The sequence below is a fragment of the Notolepis coatsorum genome, assembly GCF_963971535.1.
Source record: "Notolepis coatsorum genome assembly, chromosome: 14".
NCBI lineage: Eukaryota > Metazoa > Chordata > Actinopteri > Aulopiformes > Paralepididae > Notolepis > Notolepis coatsorum.
Window position 1 is genome coordinate 104097970 of NC_140178.1, and position 26333 is coordinate 104124302.

The following is a 26333-nucleotide window of genomic DNA, read 5'->3' on the forward strand; positions in this document are numbered from 1 at the left end:
AACTGTGGCTAACAAGCCCCCAAAACATGCCGTGAAGGCGTGAGGCTCTACTGTATGTTTTTACAAATCATTACATTTATTTTCCAGCTCACAGCTTTACAGCGAACAGCTAACCTATTGCAGTAACGATGATGAATTGTCCATTGAGAAATAATTACATCTTTCCTATGAATCTATTATAATCTGATCATCTATTACAGGTCAATAAAAACAAAAAGGCAAATAAAGCAGAGGCTCATAACCAAACTGTGATGCAGGTATTTTTTTTATTTGGTGGTTTTTACAAAACTTCCTCAAAAAGAACAAAAACAAAAATATGGCAATAGGCCACATGTCACATCAATCACAATTCTTTATATAAATACGTTTTCGATTTTTATTTAAATTCCTTGAAACGATTTGTATAATTGGAAGGCCTGAGCCAAAAGAGTGAAACGGTGAGGCTCCTTCCTATATGGTATAAGTACACTGACATCTTGTGGTGGAACAACACAACCGCACCGTGGCACGCCTGTGTATTGCACTGGTCATAAATCAAGTCGAGAGTCTAAATACTCATCTGTTAGTGTCTTCAAAGCACTACATTCACTCACTCTCACATAATAGAACTGTAACAAGTCATCATCCTCCCCTTCAAGGGACACTTTTCATGTATTTCATGTTTTCAAAATCGGTTATTTTTCTCCACCAGACACTGACATTGTGGGATAATAACACGTCTACTAGGGCCTTCAATATCAATGCGTTCATTTGAAAACGGTAATGCGTTAGCGGGTCAATTCTGTCTCGTCAGCAAAGCCATCGTTGCTTCGGAGGACAAATGGATCCACAAGACGGATCACCGTTCAACATAACTGAAGACTGCTGTGACAGATAAGTCCTTATGATTACTTCACCATTTTGTCATTACCAAGCCAATTAATTATGTGATGTATTTATGTCTTCATTACCAAGCCAATTAATTATGTCATGTATTTATGTCTTCATTACCCCAGCCAATTAATTATGTTATGTATTTATGACTTCATTATCACACCCAATGAATTGTTATGTATTTATGTTATGTCTTCATTATCACAGCCAATTAATTATGTTATGTATTTATTTCTTCATTATCACAGCCAATTAATTATATGTATTTATGACTTCATTATCCCAGCCAATTAATTATGTTATGTATGTATGTCTTCATTATCACAGCTAATTAATTAAAGTATGTATGTAGGTCTTCATTATCACAGCCAATTAATTATGGTATGTATTCATGTCTTCATTACCCCCGCCAATTAATGATGTATTTATGACTTCATTACCCCAGCCAATTAATTATGTTATGTATTTATGACTTCATTATCACAGCCAATTAATTATGTTATGTATTTATGTCTTCATTATCACAACCAAGTCATTATATGTATTAATACATCATTAGCCCAGCCAATTAAATATGTCATGCATTTATTTCATCAATACCACAACCCCAGACAACTCATTCTGTTAAGTATGTGTTCATTGCCATTAAATCACAATCATGCAATTGACACATTAAGACATTTCTTATCGATCGACAGCCATCATTTCTACATGCGTCAGTTTTCCCTAACGTGGCATCATGCTAGCATGCTCGCATTCCTCATGTAACCCCTGGCAGACGGTTAGATGTGAGCTGTGATGGTGCACAACAAGCCCCGTGGTTGTAGTGAGGAATGTTAACAAAGCAGGAGTCATGGTTGAGAAAAAGAACCGACCGATGTTCAGAATGTTCTGATTGTGTTCCGTCTTCCAGTACAAATTACAATGTGGTAAGACATGTCCATCTTGTAATACAATTGTCCTGGCGCCAATTATAATTTTTATCCATTTTCATTTTCTTTTTAATACTGTTGCAAGGATTTATAAATTGTCTATTTACTTAAGCATATCAACACCTTTACAATGTATGTATATATATATATCGTGGATGATATTGTAAAGAAAACCCATATCCTTGCACAGATCCATAATGGCACGTATACCTTCAGACGGGCTATACCTCCCAGCCGTATGACAGCGTGGTACGAAAATCATCTCCTTTTGCATTTATTCATTCAACAGACGCCCGGCAAGACGCTCCCCTTAAAAAAATGGCATCATTAACGGGGTACATAATCTCGCAACAAATCAAGCACTTTCTGTTTTACTTTTTATACATTTATATTGTTATAGTATCACTACAAAACACTAATCAACTACTTCAATCACTCATGATAGGCACAAACGAGAGATATTCACTAACATGCTTCACAGGGCTTCGTTACTTTGAGGGACGTCGGGGGAAGGGGGGGGGGGGCGGAACCTCCTCCGAGAGGAGCGGGAGAATGTTCATTTCCACATAGTCCTCCCTCGCCTCCCGCGGTCGGGCGGAGTCCCCCGCTGGCCAGTAGCAGAGAGTGGCATCCTTTCTTAAGGCACCCGGCACAGTAGGAGTCAACTGAGAATCAGAAGTTCAGAGTTCAACTCCCTGAAGGTTTTTCTTAGGGCGGCTTAATTTTCCTTTTTTGACACTTTTTTGATTGGTCGGATGCTACCTTGAGATGGTGGAGCTGGCCTGCGATTGGCTGGAGGAGGTGGTGGCGGCGCTGAGTTGGGAGAAGCCGCTGTGACTGGACTCCAGGCTCGTCATCGATCCCCTGGGAACAGAGACGGAGAGAGCGGTGAACAGATGTTAGGAGAAAAAGGCTCGTTCTCAGATGGAATGGTGCAATTTCCTTCCATGGCTTTTTGTCCACACCTCCCTCCCCCCTGTATCCTCCTTCCTTTCCCCCTCACCTGGTCATCCCTCCCCCCTGCACCCTCCTTCCCTCACCTGGTCATCCCTCCCCCCTGTATCCTCCTTCCTTCCCCCCTCACCTGGTCATCTCTCCCCCTGTATCCTCCTTCCTTCACCTGGTCATCTCTCCCCCTGTACCCTCCTTCCTTCCCCCCTCACCTGGTCATCTCTCCCCCTGTATCCTCCTTCCTTCCCCCCTCACCTGGTCATCTCTCCCCCTGTACCCTCCTTCCTTCCCCCCTCACCTGGTCATCTCTCCCCCTGTATCCTCCTTCCTTCCCCCCTCACCTGGTCATCTCTCCCCCTGTATCCTCCTTCCTTCCCCCCTCACCTGGTCATCTCTCCCCCTGTACCCTCCTTCCTTCCCCCCTCACCTGGTCATCTCTCCCCCTGTATCCTCCTTCCTTCCCCCCTCACCTGGTCATCTCTCCCCCTGTATCCTCCTTCCTTCCCCCCTCACCTGGTCATCTCTCCCCCTGTACCCTCCTTCCTTCCCCCCTCACCTGGTTATCCCTCCCCCTGTATCCTCCTTCCCTCACCCCTCACCTGGTCATCCCTCCCCCTGTACCCTTCTTCCCTCAACTCTCACCTAGTCATCCCTCCCCTGCCCCCTTTCATCCCAGTTATTGTATAAGGTGACCCCAAAGAGAGAGAGAGGGGTGCTAGACCCAATTCTCCTGGCCAGAGAACATCAAAGTCCTCTACCGAACTCCTAACCTAAATTGCATTTGATTTACCCTGTTTTGACAATGAATTTGTATCAACCAAAGATGATTTGATCACGTGCATGATGAACCTCTCCGGGTTGCGTGTACCACTTCCGCAACGTATTTGATTTCCGGGGTTGGCCTGATTGGCCGCGACAGCCACGTGACGCGCGTGGCACGCCCCCCGGCAGCCGCAGCGGCAAGCGCGCTGCCGTTGGCGAAAGCAGGATGAGAGAGTGTAGATTTCGCTGTGTATCATTTAATCATTTGAAAGGCATACATTGTTGTCATACAGAAGTACAGAATACTTTTATCCAAAATGCTTCTTACTGTTACACTGTTAGAGACTGTGCTAGACAAATGAATGACTAATTCGGTCTGAAATAGCGTAACTAATAACGTTAGTAAGCACTGCTTATATGCTTATTATGTCTGCGGGCTACAGTAAACGTTTCTCCCGGTACATTCTGAAGAGCACACCGCTGTATGTTGGAGAACCAGCGGTCTTCCGCTCCTGGCGGCACCTCGGCACAGCTCAGCCCTGTGTGAGACGCGAGCAGGAAGGAGGAGATGGGAGTTCTTCCAATCGGAATATGTTGTTTCTTTACACATATGTTGGATTATGAATATGTCTTTATAGCTATGCTGCCAGGCTGGTCCGCGACCCTCCGTGCTGCGATCACCAGCGGGGAGAATATGCTCACGCGAGCGGCATCGCTGAGCTCTGGTGACGGTCTTATTGGGGCTTATGCCGAGAAGCAGTAACACAACATTGCAACTGTTGTGTTACTGCTTTCTGACCGAATTAGTCATTCATTTGTAGCTATAAAGACATATTCATAATCCAACATATGTGTAAAGAAACAACATATTCCGATTGGAAGAACTCCCATCTCCTCCTTCCTGCTCGCGTCTCACACAGGGCTGAGCTGTGCCGAGGTGCCGCCAGGAGCGGAAGACCGCTGGTTCTCCAACATACAGCGGTGTGCTCTTCAGAATGTACCGGGAGAAACGTTTACTGTACCCCGCAGACATAATAAGCATATAAGCAGTGCTTACTAACGTTATTAGTTACGCTATTTCAGACCGAATTAGTCATTCATTTGTCTAGCACAGTCTCTAACAGTGTAACAGTAAGAAGCATTTTGGATAAAAGTATTCTGTACTTCTGTATGACAACAATGTATGCCTTTCAAATGTTAAATGATTAAATGATACACAGCAAAATCTACACTCTCTCATCCCGCTTTCGCCAACGGCAGCGCGCTTGCCGCTGCGGCTGCCGCGGGGGCGTGCCACGCGTGTCACGTGGCTGTTGCGAGATTAGGTACCCCGTTAATGATGCCATTTTTTTAAGGGGAGCGTCTTGCCGGGCGTCTGTTGAATGAATAAATGCAAAAGGAGATGATTTTCGTACCACGCTGTCATACGGCTGGGAGGTATAGCCCGTCTGAAGGTATACGTGCCATTATGGATCTGTGCAAGGATATGGGTTTTCTTTACAATATCATCCACGATATATATATATACATACATTGTAAAGGTGTTGATATGCTTAAGTAAATAGACAATTTATAAATCCTTGCAACAGAAATGAATCACTCTGAAGACATTTCAAATCTCTGGGAATACATCAGTGTCGTAAGATTTCTGGGAATACATCAGTGTCATAAGATTTGAAACCTACCAAGTATAGAGAAGTACGTATTTGAGTCAAATACGTACTTCTCTATACTTGGTAGGTTTCGAATCTTACGACACTGATGTATTCCCAGAAATCGTACGACACTGATGTATTCCCAGAAATCTTACGACACTGATGTATTCCCAGAGATCTCGACACTGATGTATTCCCAGAGAATTTGAAATGTCTTCAGTGTTCTTTAATAAAAAGAAAGAGAATCTGGAAGAACCAACGCATCTTTTTCTCACTAAACTCCCAGAAGCGAGCGAGAGAGAGAGTGATGCGTGGGGAAACAACACTTCAGCCCTGCGGCGCGCGCGCGCGAGCGAGCGAGCGAGAGAGAGAGAGAGAGAGAGAGAGAGAGAGAGAGAAACACACTGACCTGAAGTCGTGGGAGGCCAGCACCTCTGTGTAGTACATGACCTTGCACTTGTGGGAGGAGACCTGTAGGGAGGCCAGCACGTCGTCCACGCGGGGCAGGCTGGAGGCCGAGCAGGCGGGGGCGCTGTGGAAGCGCCACTGGAGGATGTAGAAGCCGGGCCAGCGGGTCACGTGGGAGCCCTGCGGGGGGAGGGAGCAGCAGGGTCAGACTCACTCACAGCTGGTGCTGCTGCTGCTGTTAGTGGTGATGGTGGACTGGACACAAGCCAGGTTGAATATGTTTCGATTGTATATAACGCAGAAACTCAAGCTGCCCTTCTGAAGAAGCAAAACAAAGATAATTCTACACAGGGGTCCCACAGACATTGCAAAATTAAATTCAAGGACTTTCAAGTACTTTCCTAAGCACTATTTTTCATTTGAAAAAGGGCATTTAAAAAGGATACAATTCACTTTTAAATGCTAGAAAAAAAAAATCTGACCCAATATTTATGGCTTAAAAACCAATTTCCGACAATTAGTTACACTTTAAATAAAAACATTTTATTTCTTGATTCAGAAATGGATGAACAAAACTTTCAATTTGAATGGTTGATTAGAATTTCATGGACTTTTAAATTTTTTTGGTAAAAAATCAAGCACTTCAAGGACCTTGTGCGAACCCTGTGGACTGGACACACGCCGGGTTGAATATGTTTCGATTCTATATAACGCAGAAACTCAAGCTGCCCTTCTGAAGAAGCAAACAAATTATTCTACATTAAAAGCAACAACAATAAAAAGGCAAATATTAGGGCCACCTTCCTCACAAAATGAGTTCTGAAATACTTGAGAATGTCAAGATGAAAATTACAGTTTTAGTCCGATATCACAGTATAGGTTAAATTACAGCTTTAGTTTGATATCACAGTGTAGGTTAAAGTGACGTCACATCTTACCTGTGCAACGGTATAGGTTAACATGATGATGTCACACCACTTTTACATGTTTTTATGTGTCCATGTTATGTCTATGTGGTGTGTTGTCATGTGTCTTTACGATGTCTGTATGATGCATGTCTGAACACTTCGTCCCCGTCCCCCCCGCTACAAGGACCACAATGGAAATAGGCTCTGAGCTTTTTTGTGTCCATCCTTGTCAGTATTCCAGACTGTCACATGTTATTTATATATTGTTGTCAAATAAAAATCAATCAATCAATCAGTTTCCCTTAGCCCAATATAAGAAATGTTCCATCTGTTTAACATGAAATGTATTTATTTTTCCTTATTACATCTTACAAATCTGTAGATATCATCTATATCTGTACATATTCCTACAGTTCAGCCAGTATGACTTACTTACGTGTCTTTATACCTGCATCACTGTACTTACATCTGATTAGCACTATTACTCAATAGTACTCATTTATATATTTCATATCCAGTTTACCTGCATATTATCCTCTTTACATATCTGTAGATACTATATCTATATCTGTACATATCCCTTACCTACTCTTACTACAGTAGTTATGCTGCTGGCCAGTAGGACTTACTACCATAGTGTCTTTATACCTGTATTACTGTACATATTAATACTACAACTCTGTACACATCTGATTAGCAATATTACTCAGTAGTACTCATTTATATATTGTATACCCAGTTTAAAATACCTGTACATTGTATAATACTATTGCACTTTACTGTTACATTTGCACTCTGGTTGGACACCCAGCCCCGATAAAAAAAGGCACAGTACATTCGTGTCTCCATGGACACGTTCCTACCTGGACGCTTTCCCCTTCCTTGCAGGTGAGGGCCTTCTCCACCAGGCTGTAGTCCTGACCCAGCACCCAGCTCCTGTCGATCAGCTGGATGTTGTTGGCCCCTGGGGACGTGATGCCGTGGGCCCCCAGGGTGTCTTTCTTGGGGGGCTGCGGGGCCCTCTTGGAGTGGTAGATGTTGAAGATGATGTCTCCTTTGCACACGTCAAAGTCCCAGGTGATGACGGACGAGGCCTCTGTGATCTCGATCAGCAGCTAGAGAGAGAGAGAGACGTGAGACGGTAAACAGATGGTCATTTATTATCTGTAAAAAGAAAAAAAGGCAAGCATGCAGTACACATTTGCGTCAGCAGAGGGCATCCTAATCCTAACGTTTCATAGGATCTAGTTGGAGCCACAACATTGACCATTCCACCCCCCTGCTATTACCGTCAGAGACCTCACTGAAAACAAGATGCTTAAAGATAAGCATTGAGGATGTAGCCTGATTAGTATCCATCACTGACCAGCCAGGCAAGGTACATCCTGTTTCCTCGCATTTACAGCGACGACGAGCTTACAAAACAAGTAGATTTTCAGTAGATTCATACACATATAGGCACAATTTTATACGCAGCAAAAGAAGGAAGAACCTTCAGCTTCAGAGTCAGTTGGAGGGCATTCCAGGTGTTGGAAGCATCAAAAAGGGAAAGAGCAATTATTCCTAATTCAGAGCAAACTGGAGGAACCCTCTCTGAGAACCAACCAGTCATTTAAACGTGTAGAATAGGTTCCGAGATTCCCTTACAACAGTGTTGAAGAGGGAAGTTTACCGATAAGGGCTTTTAAAATGAACAAACATCAATGATGGTTACGCCTTTCAACCAGAGAAGGCCATCCAACCTTTTCATAAGGGACACAGTGGTGGGCATCATCCGTCACCAGTAATACATCTGAGGGCAGGATGATGGACCGCAGTGGTGGGGGAAAATATCGATACAGTATATTATCGCGATACTTTGCGTGGCGATACTGTATCGATAAAAGGACGCCAAGTATCGATATTTAATTATGCAAAAAGATGTATTATTATATATTTTTTTTGCATTGTTCATTTCAATACCTGTAATAGTACAGTAGTCCACACACACATTCAGTTAAGTTGGAATATGACTGTAATACAAACAGTTCAGTTAGTCAGGTCAGGTACATGCAACACAGATTACAGTGTTGACATCCGTCTGCTTGAGAAAATCCCATTTGCTGCAATAAAGATTATTGAAGTGAGATGAACAGACTGAAAACTTTATTTGATTAGATAAAACATGTTGACAGTTTTACTTTGCAGTTGAAAAAAGGTAATAAATCACAATATATCGCAATATTAATACCGCAATACTCAGCATATCACAATATATTTTGAATCGCAATACTATCGTATTGTGACTTAAGTATCGTGATAATATCGTATCGTGAGGCCTCTGGTGATTCCCACCCCTAGTAGACAGAGTCCAGAGGTTTAAGAGTTGAAGCTGCATCACGTCTATAAACCACATCACCTCATTAGGGGATATTTTTAATAACCAGGGCTTTTGTAGTTATGGAGAAATATGCACAAAGTTTAACCTCACCGAGTCCACATGGCTTTTTTACATACAGTTACGCCTATGTTTGAAGTCTCACGGTGTTCCATTACACATACCAGTTGAACACCACAGATACCACAAATTCTTCTATGAAAGAGAAACATTGAGAGGTTTTGTATCAGGTTTTTATTATCAATTACTAACGTCCTCGTATGAAACCCTCCAACTAGACACTGTCTGGAGGAGGGATATACCAGACCTGGAAAGTGACTTTGATTGGCAAGAAGTATGGGCAAATGTCCGTCTTACATCAAGGAACCCGGACCATCAACAAATCAATCTTAACTATATTCACAGGACATACTTGACTCCTATAAGACTGAACAGAATGGGCCTGAAACAAGACTCAAAATGCTCCCAATGTACAAATGGAGACGAAGGAACATTTATGCACATGTATTGGGACTGTCCACCAGTTAAGGCATTCTGGAAAGATGTGACCCAGCAATTATCAAAACTCGTATCTTGGAATATACCAGTACACCCCTCTGTATTGCTTTTGAATGATGTTTTTGAGTTTGCAGTAAATCCACAGCTAAAGAGATTGGTTTTATCGGGTATCACAGTAGCTAAAAAACTGATCGCATCACGCTGGTTTCAACCGGAAAAAATGTGCCGGAAAGTTTGGTCTCTTACATATCTCGATGTGATTTATCAAGAAGTATCTACAGCAAGAATTCTGGGTCTCAACGAATCCAAAATGTCAATGTGGTTAGAAGTGGTGGAGAGAATAAAAGCTAGCTTATAATGGTAGTGTCTGGTTAGGAGTGAGGGATAATGGAGGTACTATCCAAGGAGGGGTCCGGGAGGGGGGGGTTCGAGCTGGAGCATATGTGTGTAGGGTTTTAGAAAATAGGTATTAGGGGTATATCCTGTATAAGGCATTTGTATAATTGTTAATTTAGTTGGATATACACTGTATACGGTAAAATATTATTATAGACTTTTTTTTGTCTTGTTTCTGTACTTGCATGTAATTTTAGCCACCTTGACTGTTAGTTTCATTACGCATTGTGTGTTGAGTACTGACTTTTAATAATTTTTGTTTTGCAATAATAATAATAAAAAAAAAAAAACCACATCACCTACATTCAGATCCGAGTGACCGATATAGGACCTCTATATGAAGTAGGATCGTTCTTCTGGGGAATCGATAGCATGGCATCACAATATTTTGCAGCCAATATTATATCCATACACTAAAGAAATCCCTATACGGTGGACCGTGCGGAAAACTAAAGTGACGTCAGAGTACACCTCCCTATATCTGTAAGTATCGAGATATATATATATATATATATATATATATATATTTTAATATTCAATTTAAAAGAAAGGTTACTTGACAATCCCATTTTGCTTAGTGAACAGACTGAAAATGTTATCTTATTAGATAAAACAGATGATGTATATATATAAAACAGATGATGTATATAGGATATATGCTGCAGTGAGCAGTACCTCATAAGGGGCTCCCTTGAAGACGCTGGCGCTCTTATAGAGGGAGTCGGTCCAGAGCCGGTTCTCCTCGCTCTCCAGCTCCTCTGCCGTCCTGTAGAGAGACTTGGGGACCATGCCGCCCTCGGGGATCTCACACTGGACAGGAAGGACAGGATGTCCAAAGCACAAGAGAGACACTGTGAGACATAGATATTATATAAAGACTAGATGGCGCAAGGCGGAGTCTCCCGCGTAGTTCACCGGCGGCCATCTTGCTACAGTTAACTAACTTACTGCTTTAAGGTGAGTGATCTGCACAAACAACAATACTCTCTAAAACTCGCTGAAATCTTGACGGATTTACAAACGGTTTGGTTTATTCTGATGACAACAGCAGAGAGGGTAGGATCTTTTAACTGAATAATACTGTGTACATCATTTTGAAGTGTGTGACAAAATTGTGTTGTGGAAATAGTTTGTAATTAGTTTCACCCAGCTGACAGAAACTGGAGGTGTGGCCTTTTGCTGCAGGTGTCACTCATCAGTAATTAGTGATAGTGATTTAAAGACTTGCTGGCTTCGCGTTAGCGAAGCGTCGAGGGACAAAGAGGAGTTTTCCTGGAGTTATCCGCGGAGGGATCCACCGATATATTTCCCTCCCACTCTGCTATTTCCCTACTATCTCGCTTCCTCCCTACAACCTTCTCCCTGCCACTCTTGACACCACAATGTGCCTCATACCTATATCCACAATCTGCTCCTCCAGAACTGACTCTACCCATCCACGCCAGTTTGCTAGCAACCCGGCAAATCTCTCCTACCCTCCTACAGCCACTAATACACCTGTCACAGTACGGGGAGGCTTATGGAATTGTCAATCAGCAGTCAAGAAAGCCGACTTCATTACTGCCTACGCCCATAGTCTAAATCTGCAGCTCCTGGCTCTAACTGAGACCTGGATAACTCCCAATAACTCATCAACACCTGCAGCATTATCTACAAACTATAACTTCACTCAAACACCTCGACCCTCCAGACGGGGTGGAGGCACTGCCCTCATGACATCTCCTTCATGGGCTACAAACCTAACACAACTCCCAGAACTGTCACTCTCCTCCCTCGAATATCATGCAATATCTGTCTCTAATCCTTTCAATCTCACCATTGTTACACTCTTATCGCCCTCCAGGTCCCCTCGATCACTTCATAGATGAGCTGGACATGCTTCTAAGCTCCTTACCGGAAGATGGTACCCCGCTCCTTCTATTGGGCGACTTCAACCTGCCTGACTCATCTCAGTCGGTCCCAGTGGTCTCCCTCCTACAACAATTTGACCTGACTCCCACTGCCATGCCTCCCACCCACAAAGCAGGCAACTCCTTGGATCTCATATTTTCCCGTAACTCCAGCATTAACACCACGGTAACTCCCCTACATGTATCTGACCATTCCTTCATATCCTTCTCACTAACTCTCATGCTTAACCGAAAGGTCTTCACCCCAACTCAAACCGTCTCACTCAGACGTAACCTGGCCTCCCTATCCCCCTCCACCCTCTCCTCTGACATAATATCCGCTCTACCTTTGAGTGACACCTTCTCTGCTCTCCCCACAGAGATGGCAACCTCCACCCTCCTCTCAGCCCTTGCAACCTCCTTTGACAAGCTCTGTCCCCTCGTTGAGAAACCTGCCCGCCGTTCCCCACCCAGTCCATGGCTGACGGATGCAGTGAGAGAACAAAGACAGGTCCTGAGAGCGGCTGAGAGGAAGTATAGAAAGTCACGCCTCACTGCTGACATCGACACATATCACAACCTCTTGTTAACATTCTCCAAAACCATTACTAATGCCAAAGCTTCTTTCTTTCACCATAGGATCGAGGCCTCTGCCAAGAATCTTCGCAAACTGCATGCTACCATGTCCTCCCTCCTCACTCCCCCCCCCCACCCCCTCCTCCCTCATATTTTTCTGCCGAAGACTTTGCGATCTTCTTTGAGGAAAAAGTGGAGAACATCCGCAGCTCCTTCTCCCAACCCCCACCCATTCCAAACGCTGAATCGAGAACCTCATCCATCACTCTGTCATCTTTCTCTCCCATTACAGAAGCCGAGACCCTGACACTGGTAACGTCGAACCGTCCGACTACATGCCAGCTGGACCAGCTACCCTCCCCACTCCTCCAGATCATAGCACCGGACATCCTCCCATTCCTAACTGCAACCATCAACTCCTCACTCAACTCGGGGGTGGTCCCCACCTCCCTAAAACAAGCCAGAGTCACGCCCCTCATAAAAAAACCAACCCTGAACCCCACCGTCATAGCCAACTATCGTCCTGTCTCTCTTCTCTCCTTTCTTTCTAAAACACTTGAACGTGCTGTATCCAACCAACTTACTGCTTATCTCTTACAGAATGACCTCCTAAACCCCAATCAGTCTGGCTTCCGGACTGGCCACTCCACAGAAACGGCCCTCATTGCGGTCACAGAGGCACTTCACTTAGCAAAAGCGAAAGGCCTCTCCTCTGTCCTGATTGTCCTAGATCTATCTGCAGCCTTCGACACAGTCAACCATCAGATCCTCCTCGCGGCCCTCGCAGGAATGGGAGTGGCTGGATCTGCGCTGACATGGCTGACATCATACCTCAACGACCGCTCCTACCAAGTGTCATGGAGAGGGATTCTGTCGGCCACCCGCCCCCCTCCGGACGGGTGTCCCCCAGGGCTCGGTCCTAGGACCCCTTCTCTTCTCCCTCTACACTAAATCACTGGGTAACATTATCACGTCTCATGGCTTCTCATATCATTGTTATGCCGATGATACTCAACTCTTCCTCTCCTTCCCTCCCTCAGATATCCACGTCTCTGAGCGGATCTCGGCCTGTCTGTCCGACATCTCCGCCTGGATGACGACCAACCACCTCAAACTGAACCTAAGCAAAACAGAATTGCTCCACCTGCCGGCCAAATCCTCCCCCCTGACCGACCTCTCCATCACAGTCGAGAATGCAGCTGTGACCGCGTCCCCGACCGCCAAGAACCTTGGTGTTGTCCTCAACGACCAGTTGAACTTCTCTGCTCACATCGCAGCGACAACCAGAACCTGCAGATTCCTCCTGAGCAACGTCAGAAGGATACGCCCCTTCCTGACAAAAGAAGCCACCCAACTCGGGGGGGCAGCTATTTAACTATTTCTTCACTGTTTGGCCACTTTTACACGGTCTCTGTGAATCTATGGAACACCTCTACAGGTTTTTGTTTTTTCATGAAGGTTCATTGCTCTGTTTTCGGGTCGTGTTCTCAAAAATGGTCCTTGTGGTGGATTGGAGATGTACGTTTTATTAATATAGGGTCACACGGCCGGGAATCGGAGCTGAACACTGGGAAAGACCATTTATTAGATAGTACCCCTTGGAATTAAAATTTAGAAGGTTGAACTCTGTTTTCTTTTCTCTTTGTCTGTATAAATTGTTAGTCTGTATTATTATTATTGTTTTTGTTATTTTCTTGTGAAGTTCTATGTATTGTGATTGTGGTTAATGTGTTGTCTTGTTTCATGTGAATAATAATAAAAAATGTGATAAAAAAAAAAAAAAGAAGAAGCCACCCAACTCCTCGTCCAATCAACAGTCATCTCCCGCCTCGACTACTGCAACGCACTGCTAGCTGGCCTCCCGGCCACTGCCACCAAGCCTCTTCAACTCATTCAAAACGCAGCGGCCCGCCTGATCTCAAACCTACCGAAGTCGGCCCATGTCACCCCACTTCTTAGGGACCTGCACTGGCTCCCCATTGCTGCACGTATCCGCTTCAAGGCCCTCGACCTAGCATACCGTGCGGCAAAGGGAACCGCTCCCACCTACCTCAGGTCAATGGTCTCTAACTACACACCCTCAAGACCCCTACGCTCTGCATCTTCTGGCCGCCTCAGACCTACTCCTATCCAAGCTCCCGGAGGGTCATCAAAGAGAAGCCGCTTATTCTCAGTCCTTGCCCCACAATGGTGGAATGAACTACCCATCCCAGTTAGGACAGCCGAATCCCGTCCAATCTTTCGCCGTCGACTAAAGACTCACTTCTTCAACCATTATCTGAAATGATAAAAAAAAAAAAAAAAAAAAAAAAAAAAAAACTAACCCTGACTAACCTTACTGTCATGCACTTGTCCTAATAAACTAACCTACACTGTAACACGTAACACTTGATGAACATTGTTACTTAGCTGATAGAGTTGTACCCTTCTTGCTGTCTTGTCGTACAGAACTTGTAAGTCGCTTTGCATAAAAGCGTCAGCTAAATGACTAAATGTAAAAAAAAAATTATGTTATTACAAACGTTATTAACATGGCTATGATTCTTGCTTGGAAGCATTTTTATTGAGCAAGCTATGGTTATTTCAATAGTACATGCACTATAGACATTCATGTTATGAGTGGGCGTACTACCCTGTAGCAAGATGGCCAGAATGTGGCAACGTCGGTCTCCGCTGGCCAGCAGCATGGGTAAGTCATTTAGTCTTTATATGTGGTCATATTCAAACTCATTTACTCTCAATAGCTGTCAACCTAAAGGAATGTGTGCAAAACTGTTTCGTTTTTAGATGTGCATGAGATTTATGTGAAAAATAAATCTGCTTTGCTCTTTGGTGAAGTGCTCCTTTAACACTTTGAGTGCCAACAACGAGATTTCTCGTTAGTTCATGCCAACCGTTCAGGGCCAACGAGACGAGAGATCTCGTTTTTGATTGTTTTTTTTTATTATCGATTTCCATTCATATTTCATCAATCTAGCCTCACGTTACCACTGGGACTCTGTCTGAGCTCCATTGGGAAAATACCGCCCCCTATCGTCTCTCCGGATGGTACTGCACCTCTTTGGATTGGATTGAATGAAAATAATAATAATAATAATAATAATAATAATAATAATAATAATAATAATAATAATAATAATAATAATAATAATAATAAAAAGCATGAAAAGCATGGAGAAAAAGAAAATCCTGCTTCCACATTTTACTTGTCAGACAAGTAACCCGAGACGATCGAAGTCATTGCAGAGCCGCAGAACAGCGGAGAATGTGTGTTTACAGTACCCAGCATTGGATCAATAAACGCGATCGATATTTGGAATGGCGATCAGGAATTGGAATAATCTTTTTGGAGAACATCTGATCTGAGGTAAGGAATCTATTTTACCAGTCTTGGGATAATCAGAGCTTTTTGGTATAATCAACGTGGGCCCTATGTGTGTGTGTGTGTGTGTGCTGATCAGGAAATGGATAATCGATTTTTCAGCCCGCTTCTATAGCGTGCATAAGTACACATACTATCAATAATCTAGCGTTTATTTGAAAACTATTCATAAATAGGCCGAAAAATGACAACGTTTTTTGTGTATTCCAGTATATTCCAGTAAAGGGCGATTATCACAGAATCTTCTTGAAGCTTTCTGGAACTTTCATAAAAAGAGCGTTTTTCAAAATGGTATAAAACGGAAATGAACCGATTAAAAAACAATCCGTTTCGACAATGTTGACTGCAAACAAGTCATTGATAAGCGACGGCCATATTATACACAGCCATAATTAAGATATAGTTTATGCGTTGGCAAATATGAGAGCTCTATCATTCAGGGATGTGATTGCGCTTTAAGAAATAAACCAGAACATTTTCGAAACGATCTTTTTTTAAATTTTTTATAAACACTCCATTTGTATGAATGAACACATTTTATTTGTATATATTGAACTGTTCACAGGGAAGAGGAAGGTGGGAGAGGAAAGGGACAAAGAAAATGAATCAAATATATCAGTGGCCCCCTAAAAAATTTAAAGGGGGTCATCTTGACCCCTCCCAAGTCATCCTGGCTCAAACACTAACGTTAGGACCTTATCTTTTCTTCTTTGCAACCAGATTGTGCAACACCTGTAACCGCCTCCTCTCGAAGTCTTGCCTACTGCGAAGGGCTGCAGTTGGACTAATGGACTCTTTTGCTTTTCTTTTGCTCTCAGGTCGATTTTGAGAATGAAGGTGGTGACATTTCTCCATCTCAGCTTCTTGGTTATGTCTAGGTTGGCTTCTGTACCTCATGCTTGAGAGTTTGATGTTTCTACAGAGCTTCACATTAACTGGACAATGCTTGCTCTCCCTTGAGTAGTGTTGAGTGGCAGACTGCGGCACTGCTTGCATGTAACCTTCCCTGGTTGGTCAGTTTTACAAAAGCAATCCAGTGTTAGTGTGTTTCCTAGTGTGTTGACGTCTTTACAGCATCTTGCGCCACTCAACAAAACTGCTAACATTATCGATAGCCAATGAAAATCTGTTATGCAAGAATAGCAGGTCTGATAAATGTTGCTTTTGCGTTTCACTTAGACCAGGTGGAAAAATAATCAAAACATATTTAAAAAATATATATATTTATGAATATATATGAATTTAGGTAAAAAAAAACGGAAATCCGGTTAAAAACGGAAAAATCACATCCCTTTGAAGTGGGTGGTGGCACGCAACGGGGTTCCGGGGCACCGGACCTGTGGCACGGAAAGTGTTAAGGAACCCATTACAATAACTTTTATTGAGGTTTACGTTGCCAGGTTGGAGGTTTATGTGTGATATATCAGAATCACGTATGAATATGAATGCATTATGTATGAATTATTGTATATTTAAATGTTTTGTAACTGTAATTGACTCTTGGAAGACTAGCCAATGAGCTAAAAGAGATGCAAAATAAATCAAATCAAGAGATGGCTTTGTTTCAGTTTTCAGTCTTTTCAGTCTTTCTCACAATTGGAATGTGTGGAGAGCATTGCTGCCCTGTGTGACTGAAGAAGGGATTGAGTGAACACATGCACGCATACCCCCCCCAACGAATAAACAAACCAACTAACCAGCCCAGACGGCTGTAGCTAATAATAGACAATATAATCACACCAAGAATGTATTGTGCAGAACATTAAACAGGCTAATCCAGGTCTCACCAGGCAGTCCCCGCCCAGGAAGTCTGGGATGACCTCTCGGTCGATGTAGTCCACCAGACCTCCAGGCCCCTGGTAGTCGTTCCCCGCGTAGATCAGGAACTTCTTACGGGTGTTCTCGTCGATGAAGGGACTGACCTGGAGACACGGTGTGACAAGAAACCATCAGAGATCATTACATGGTGACTAGAGAGTGAGGACTTCCTGGGTGCCTCTCTAGTGACATCCACTAGTGCTCTGTGGTGACTTCACTAGTGCCCTGTGGTGACTTCACTAGTGCTCTGTGGTGACTTCACTAGTGCTCTGTGGTGACTTCACTAGTGCTCTGTGGTGACTTCACTAGTGATCTGTGGTGACTTCACTAGTGCTCTGTGGTGACTTCACTAGTGTCATGTGGTGACTTCACTAGTGCCCTGTGGTGACTTCACTAGTGCCCTGTGGTGACTTCACTAGTGCTCTGTGGTGACTTCACTAGTGCTCTGTGGTGACTTCACTAGTGCTCTGTGGTGACTTCACTAGTGTCCTGTGGTGACTTCACTAGTGCTCTGTGGTGACTTCACTAGTGCCCTGTGGTGACTTCACTAGTGCTCTGTGGTGACTTCACTAGTGATCTGTGGTGACTTCACTAGTGCTCTGTGGTGACTTCACTAGTGTCATGTGGTGACTTCACTAGTGCTATGTGGTGCCTTCACTAGTGATCTGTGGTGACTTCACTAGTGATCTGTGGTGACTTCACTAGTGATCTGTGGTGACTTCACTAGTGCTCTGTGGTGACTTCACTAGTGATCTGTGGTGACTTCACTAGTGCTCTGTGGTGCCTTCACTAGTGTCATGTGGTGACTTCACTAGTGCTCTGTGGTGACTTCACTAGTGCTCTGTGGTGCCTTCACTAGCGTCCTGTGGTGACTTCACTAGTGCTCTGTGGTGACTTCACTAGTGCTCTGTGGTGACTTCACTAGTGCTCTGTGGTGACTTCACTAGTGCTCTGTGGTGACTTCACTAGTGCTCTGTGGTGACTTCACTAGTGCTCTGTGGTGACTTCACTAGTGCTCTGTGGTGACTTCACTAGTGATCTGTGGTGACTTCACTAGTGCTCTGTGGTGACTTCACTAGTGCTCTGTGGTGACTTCACTAGTGCTCTGTGGTGACTTCACTAGTGCTCTGTGGTGACTTCACTAGTGTCCTGTGGTGACTTCACTAGTGCCCTGTGGTGACTTCACTAGTGCCCTGTGGTGACTTCACTAGTGCTCTGTGGTGACTTCACTAGTGATCTGTGGTGACTTCACTAGTGCTCTGTGGTGACTTCACTAGTGCTCTGTGGTGACTTCACTAGTGTCCTGTGGTGACTTCACTAGTGCTCTGTGGTGACTTCACTAGTGATCTGTGGTGACTTCACTAGTGTCATGTGGTGACTTCACTAGTGCTCTGTGGTGACTTCACTAGTGCTCTGTGGTGACTTCACTAGTGTCCTGTGGTGACTTCACTAGTGCTCTGTGGTGACTTCACTAGTGCTCTGTGGTGACTTCACTAGTGTCATGTGGTGACTTCACTAGTGTCCTGTGGTGACTTCACTAGTGCTCTGTGGTGACTTCACTAGTGTCATGTGGTGACTTCACTAGTGTCCTGTGGTGACTTCACTAGTGTCCTGTGGTGACTTCACTAGTGCTCTGTGGTGACTTCACTAGCGCTCTGTGGTGACTTCACTAGTGTCATGTGGTGACTTCACTAGTGCTCTGTGGTGACTTCACTAGTGCTCTGTGGTGACTTCACTAGTGATCTGTGGTGCCTTCACTAGTGCTCTGTGGCGACTTCACTAGTGCTCTGTGGTGACTTCACTAGTGCTCTGTGGTGACTTCACTAGTGCTCTGTGTTGACTTCACTAGTGCTCTGTGGTGACTTCACTAGTGCTCTGTGGTGACTTCACTAGTGCCCTGTGGTGACTTCACTAGTGATGTGGTGACTTCACTAGTGCTCTGTGGTGACTTCACTAGTGCTCTGTGGTGACTTCACTAGTGCTCTGTGGTGACTTCACTAGTGCTCTGTGGTGACTTCACTAGTGCCCTGTGGTGACTTCACTAGAGATCTGTGGTGACTTCACTAGTGCCCTGTGGTGACTTCACTAGTGCTCTGTGGTGACTTCACTAGTGCTCTGTGGTGACTTCACTAGTGCTCTGTGGTGACTTCACTAGTGCTCTGTGGTGCCTTCACTAGTGTCATGTGGTGACTTCACTAGTGCCCTGTGGTGACTTCACTAGTGTCCTGTGGTGACTTCACTAGTGTCATGTGGTGACTTCACTAGTGCCCTGTGGTGACTTCACTAGTGTCCTGTGGTGACTTCACTAGTGTCATGTGGTGACTTCACTAGTGCCCTGTGGTGACTTCACTAGTGCTCTGTGTTGACTTCACTAGTGCTCTGTGGTGACTTCACTAGTGCTCTGTGGTGACTTCACTAGTGATCTGTGGTGACTTCACTAGTGATCTGTGGTGACTTCACTAGTGCTCTGTGGTGACTTCACTAGTGATCTGTGGTGACTTCACTAGTGCTCTGTGGTGACTTCACTAGTGCCCTGTGGTGACTTCACTAGTGATCTGTGGTGACTTCACTAGTGCCCTGTGGTGACTTCACTAGTGATCTGTGGTGACTTCACTAGTGCTCTGTGGTGACTTCACTAGTGCTCTGTGGTGACTTCACTAGTGCTCTGTGGTGACTTCACTAGTGTCATGTGGTGACTTCACTAGTGCTCTGTGGTGACTTCACTAGTGCTCTGTGGTGACTTCACTAGTGTCCTGTGGTGACTTCACTAGTGCTCTGGTGACTTCACTAGTGATCTGTGGTGACTTCACTAGTGCTCTGTGGTGACTTCACTAGTGCTCTGTGGTGACTTCACTAGTGATCTGTGGTGACTTCACTAGTGCTCTGTGGTGACTTCACTAGTGCTCTGTGGTGACTTCACTAGTGCCCTGTGGTGACTTCACTAGTGATCTGTGGTGACTTCACTAGTGCTCTGTGGTGACTTCACTAGTGTCATGTGGTGACTTCACTAGTGATCTGTGGTGACTTCACTAGTGATATGTGGTGCCTTCACTAGTGCTCTGTGGTGACTTCACTAGTGCTCTGTGGTGACTTCACTAGTGCTCTGTGGTGACTTCACTAGTGCTCTGTGGTGACTTCACTAGTGTCATGTGGTGACTTCACTAGTGTCATGTGGTGACTTCACTAGTGCCCTGTGGTGACTTCACTAGTGATCTGTGGTGACTTCACTAGTGATCTGTGGTGCCTTCACTAGTGCTCTGTGGTGACTTCACTAGTGCTCTGTGGTGACTTCACTAGTGCTCTGTGGTGACTTCACTAGTGCTCTGTGGTGACTTCACTAGTGTCATGTGGTGACTTCACTAGTGTCCTGTGGTGACTTCACTAGTGTCATGTGGTGACTTCACTAGTGCCCTGTGGTGACTTCACTAGTGCTCTGTGGTGACTTCACTAGTGCTCTGGTGACTTCACTAGTGCTCTGTGGTGACTTCACTAGTGTCATGTGGTGACTTCACTAGTGCTCTGTGGTGACTTCACTAGTGCTCTGTGGTGACTTCACTAGTGCTCTGTGGTGACTTCACTAGTGCTCTGTGGTGACTTCACTAGTGCTCTGTGGTGACTTCACTAGTGCTCTGTGGTGACTTCACTAGTGATCTGTGGTGACTTCACTAGTGTCCTGTGGTGACTTCACTAGTGCCCTGTGGTGCCTTCACTAGTGCTCTGTGGTGACTTCACTAGTGCTCTGTGGTGACTTCACTAGTGCCCTGTGGTGACTTCACTAGTGTCATGTGGTGACTTCACTAGTGCCCTGTGGTGACTTCACTAGTGTCCTGTGGTGACTTCACTAGTGCTCTGTGGTGACTTCACTAGTGCTCTGTGGTGACTTCACTAGTGCTCTGTGGTGCCTTCACTAGTGCTCTGTGGTGACTTCACTAGTGCTCTGTGGTGACTTCACTAGTGCTCTGTGGTGACTTCACTAGTGCTCTGTGGTGACTTCACTAGTGCTCTGTGGTGACTTCACTAGTGCTCTGTGGTGACTTCACTAGTGCTCTGTGGTGACTTCACTAGTGCTCTGTGGTGACTTCACTAGTGCCCTGTGGTGACTTCACTAGTGCCCTGTGGTGACTTCACTAGTGCTCTGTGGTGACTTCACTAGTGCTCTGTGGCGACTTCACTAGTGCTCTGTGGTGACTTCACTAGTGTCCTGTGGTGACTTCACTAGTGCTCTGGTGACTTCACTAGTGATCTGTGGTGACTTCACTAGTGCTCTGTGGTGACTTCACTAGTGCTCTGTGGTGACTTCACTAGTGCCCTGTGGTGCCTTCACTAGTGTCCTGTGGTGACTTCACTAGTGTCATGTGGTGACTTCACTAGTGTCCTGTGGTGACTTCACTAGTGCTCTGTGTTGACTTCACTAGTGCTCTGTGGTGACTTCACTAGTGCTCTGTGGTGACTTCACTAGTGCCCTGTGGTGACTTCACTAGTGCTCTGTGTTGACTTCACTAGTGATCTGTGGTGACTTCACTAGTGATCTGTGGTGACTTCACTAGTGATCTGTGGTGACTTCACTAGTGATCTGTGGTGACTTCACTAGTGCTCTGTGGTGACTTCACTAGCGCTCTGTGGTGACTTCACTAGTGATCTGTGGTGACTTCACTAGTGCTCTGTGGTGACTTCACTAGTGCTCTGTGGTGACTGCACTAGTGCTCTGTGGTGACTTCACTAGTGTCCTGTGGTGACTTCACTAGTGCTCTGTGGTGACTTCACTAGTGTCATGTGGTGACTTCACTAGTGCTCTGTGGTGACTTCACTAGTGCTCTGTGGTGACTTCACTAGTGCTCTGTGGTGACTTCACTAGTGCCCTGTGGTGACTTCACTAGTGTCATGTGGTGACTTCACTAGTGCTCTGTGGTGACTTCACTAGTGCTCTGTGGTGACTTCACTAGTGCTCTGTGTTGACTTCACTAGTGATCTGTGGTGACTTCACTAGTGCTCTGTGGTGACTTCACTAGTGCTCTGTGGTGACTTCACTAGTGCTCTGTGGTGACTTCACTAGTGTCCTGTGGTGACTTCACTAGTGCTCTGTGGTGACTTCACTAGTGTCATGTGGTGACTTCACTAGTGCTCTGTGGTGACTTCACTAGTGCTCTGTGGTGACTTCACTAGTGCTCTGTGGTGACTTCACTAGTGTCCTGTGGTGACTTCACTAGTGCTCTGTGGTGACTTCACTAGTGCTCTGTGGTGACTTCACTAGTGCCCTGTGGTGACTTCACTAGTGTCATGTGGTGACTTCACTAGTGCCCTGTGGTGACTTCACTAGTGTCATGTGGTGACTTCACTAGTGCTCTGTGGTGACTTCACTAGTGCTCTGTGGTGACTTCACTAGTGCTCTGTGTTGACTTCACTAGTGATCTGTGGTGACTTCACTAGTGATCTGTGGTGACTTCACTAGTGCTCTGTGGTGACTTCACTAGTGCTCTGTGGTGACTTCACTAGTGCCCTGTGGTGACTTCACTAGTGCTCTGTGGTGACTTCACTAGTGCTCTGTGGTGACTTCACTAGTGCTCTGTGGTGACTTCACTAGTGCTCTGTGGTGACTTCACTAGTGCTCTGTGGTGACTTCACTAGTGCTCTGTGGTGACTTCACTAGTGCCCTGTGGTGACTTCACTAGTGCCCTGTGGTGACTTCACTAGTGCTCTGTGGTGACTTCACTAGTGCTCTGTGGTGACTTCACTAGTGCCCTGTGGTGACTTCACTAGTGCGCTGTGGTGACTTCACTAGTGATCTGTGGTGACTTCACTAGTGTCCTGTGGTGACTTCACTAGTGTCATGTGGTGACTTCACTAGTGTCCTGTGGTGACTTCACTAGTGCTCTGTGGTGACTTCACTAGTGCTCTGTGGTGACTTCACTAGTGATGTGGTGACTTCACTAGTGCTCTGTGGTGACTTCACTAGTGCTCTGTGGTGACTTCACTAGTGTCCTGTGGTGACTTCACTAGTGCTCTGTGGTGACTTCACTAGTGCTCTGTGGTGACTTCACTAGTGCTCTGTGGTGCCTTCACTAGTGTCCTGTGGTGCCTTCACTAGTGCTCTGTGGTGACTTCACTAGTGCTCTGTGGCGACTTCACTAGTGCCCTGTGGCGACTTCACTAGTGCCCTGTGGTGACTTCACTAGTGCTCTGTGGTGACTTCACTAGTGATCTGTGGTGACTTCACTAGTGATCTGTGGTGACTTCACTAGTGATCTGTGGTGACTTCACTAGTGCTCTGTGGTGACTTCACTAGCGCTCTGTGGTGACTTCACTAGCGTCCTGTGGTGACTTCACTAGTGCTCTGTGGTGACTTCACTAGTGCTCTGTGGTGACTTCACTAGTGCTCTGTGGTGACTTCACTAGTGTCATGTGGTGACTTCACTCGTGCCCTGTGGTGACTTCACTAGTGTCATGTGGTGACTTCACTAGTGCTCTGTGGTGACTTCACTAGTGCCCTGTGGTGACTTCACTAGTGCCCCGTGGTGACTTCACTAGTGCCCCGTGGTGACTTCACTAGTGCCCTGTGGTGCCTTCACTAGTGCCCTGTGGTGACTTCACTAGTGCCCTGTGGTGACTTCACTAGTGCCCTGTGGTGACTTCACTAGTGCCCTGTGGTGACTTCACTAGTGCCCTGTGGTGACCGGGGGGGAAGAGAGGAGTGGTCCCACGGTCCGAGGCTCTCGTGTGGATTAAGCCTTACTGTACTCAGCTGGACTAAGAGATTAACATACTGTAGCTGGTGACTTGCACATTTTAAATCGCATTCACCGGGGCATCATCAACATGAGCAATATGTGCACATCTAACAATGAGATATTAATAAATGATAATGAATATTTGATATTCTACACATGTATATTAAAATGCATTCCAGCTGCTTTCCTAACTGTACAGGGTTTAGAAACTCTTGGCATGCATGTTTTCAGTATCTGGGTCAGTAAATATTTGGTCACCAGCGCCCAAGATTAAGATTCCTGGGCCCTCATTTGTCAATAATGTGTAGAAAGTAGGGATGCACGATAATTATCGGGCCGATAATTATCTGGCCGATATCAGCAATTATGACGTCATCCCGATAAACTCGATAACGTTATTGATAGCTCCGATAACATAATACATTTTTTGGTTAAAAGAAATCCGGTGTGGGTGGATTTGGATGAAGGGCGCTTGTTTTTATTATAGCCTCCTCCCGTTTTGCCAGTACTGTGGTAAAACTGATAGCGTGTGGTTTAGGAACAGGGAGTTTTTCACAAATCCAGCGCTCCCTTTCTTGGCTGTGACGTAGTCACTTTACATTCGGAGACAGACAGTCGATCTGCCAATTACGTCCCATGGCTTGCACCCACCTCTTCTTCTTACCACCAATCAGAAGCTCTCGTTCGTTTATTTACCTCCGGATTGTCAGCCATTACTCTACTCGGAGCTAACATTATCTCCCCGCCAGCCACATTGACAAGTACCAGCGCTTATACATTACTGGCAAATGTCTTGTTGCACTTGTGGCAACGAGCGTTGTCAGCATCGACTTTAGTAAAATAGACCCAGACTTTTAAACATTTCGTTCTGTCCGCCATTATGAGAGCAGAGCTGTCTGTACTCCTGCGCAGCACCCGTGTGAGTGAGTGTGTGTGTGTGTGTGTGAGTGAGTGTGTGTGGGAGGGGAAGAGAGGAGAGAGCAGGCAGCCCGCTCCCCGCGCAGGCAGAGAGACACAGAGGCAGGAGAGATAGACAACGGCCAACAAGATTAGTTTGCGACGTTTAAATTCCTCAAAAAAAACCTCCATAATTTCTCGAGTACCGATAGCAGTACCGATGATGTCGGAGCTTATAAATACTAAAAAAAAAATATATATATATACCGTATATACAGTTAAAAAAAATATTATAATACAATAAATATCGGTTATCGGTATCGGCTTGAGGAGCATAAAGTTATCGGTATCGGTGTCAAAAAATCAATATCGTGCATCCCTAGTAGAAAGTGTTCTATTTTCATTCCTACGCACGGAATTTAGAATGTCCGTAATAATGGCTATATACTTTACTGAGCGAGATTGATCACGGAGGTCATCTAATGAACAAATTGAAGGTAGAAAGCATTTCGTTGTGAACAATCTTATTTGGAAACATGACACAAAATAATATTCAGCTTTTTATTAACAATATTTAATCGTATGATTTTAAATATCTTTTGAGAATAAATAAATCCTATGAAGTTGTCCTTTCCAGTGGACACCCAGGAGGAAGGAGCGTCTAAGGGTGTTGACTGATGCAGTCCTATACAGACCCAGCATATAGACAGAAATAAATGACAAGCTGACCCGACATTTGCACTGTAATGACTGAAATGAACAAGTCACTGAAGCAGATTGCGTTTACTGTATATTGCTAAATAAATGCACTCTATGGCTCTTGTGCGCGAGTGAGCCCGTTATAATTGCGCTCCTGTTTGGTCGTTGGGTTGGTCAGAGTCATTAACTATGGCTTCAGTGGATAACCCCGATCACCTGCATTTAAGTGATATTTTAATTACAGATAATACCCCAGCAATAACATTACAATTTAATTAAATACAATGAGTTGTGCATTCCTCCCGGCCACCAGCAATGACATTTATCAGCCAAATAAATGCACATTGCATGTACATTGACTGAGTGGAATCCCTTTCTATTCACATCACTGCATTTGTTTATTGATGGAGCTTTGACAGCTACATGGGTGGTAGTGGTACAGTCTATTAATAAAGTTATCCTTATCCTTATTGCTCGATCCATCTCGAACATCACGCTGGACCGTGCTGGTGGCCAAAGATCCCAAGGTGGAGGACTTGAATGTGCAAATTGCGGTACAAATCAAGGAGAATGTGTATCTCGGGTAG

The 26333-nt window shown here is 44.9% G+C and overlaps 1 protein-coding gene across 2 annotated transcripts in view; it reads right to left on the reverse strand.

The window, feature by feature from the left end:
* Positions 1-247: 247 nt before the first annotated feature.
* LOC311241018 (SEC14-like protein 1) overlaps positions 248-26333 on the reverse strand; it is a 78153-nt gene continuing 52067 nt past the window's right edge. The window contains exons 12-17 of one of the 2 annotated variants that reach the window (XM_084329676.1): positions 17395-17529; positions 10436-10570; positions 7353-7604; positions 5583-5761; positions 2568-2669; positions 248-2470 (exon numbers count right to left, since the gene is read on the reverse strand). In XM_084329676.1, coding sequence (XP_084185802.1) covers positions 2467-2470; positions 2568-2669; positions 5583-5761; positions 7353-7604; positions 10436-10570; positions 17395-17529 — 807 coding nt within the window. In that variant the 3' untranslated portion in view covers positions 248-2466. Of the gene's footprint in view, positions 2670-5582; positions 5762-7352; positions 7605-10435; positions 10571-17394; positions 17530-26333 lie in introns of both variants that reach the window. The other variant, XM_084329675.1, reaches the window with a different exon arrangement.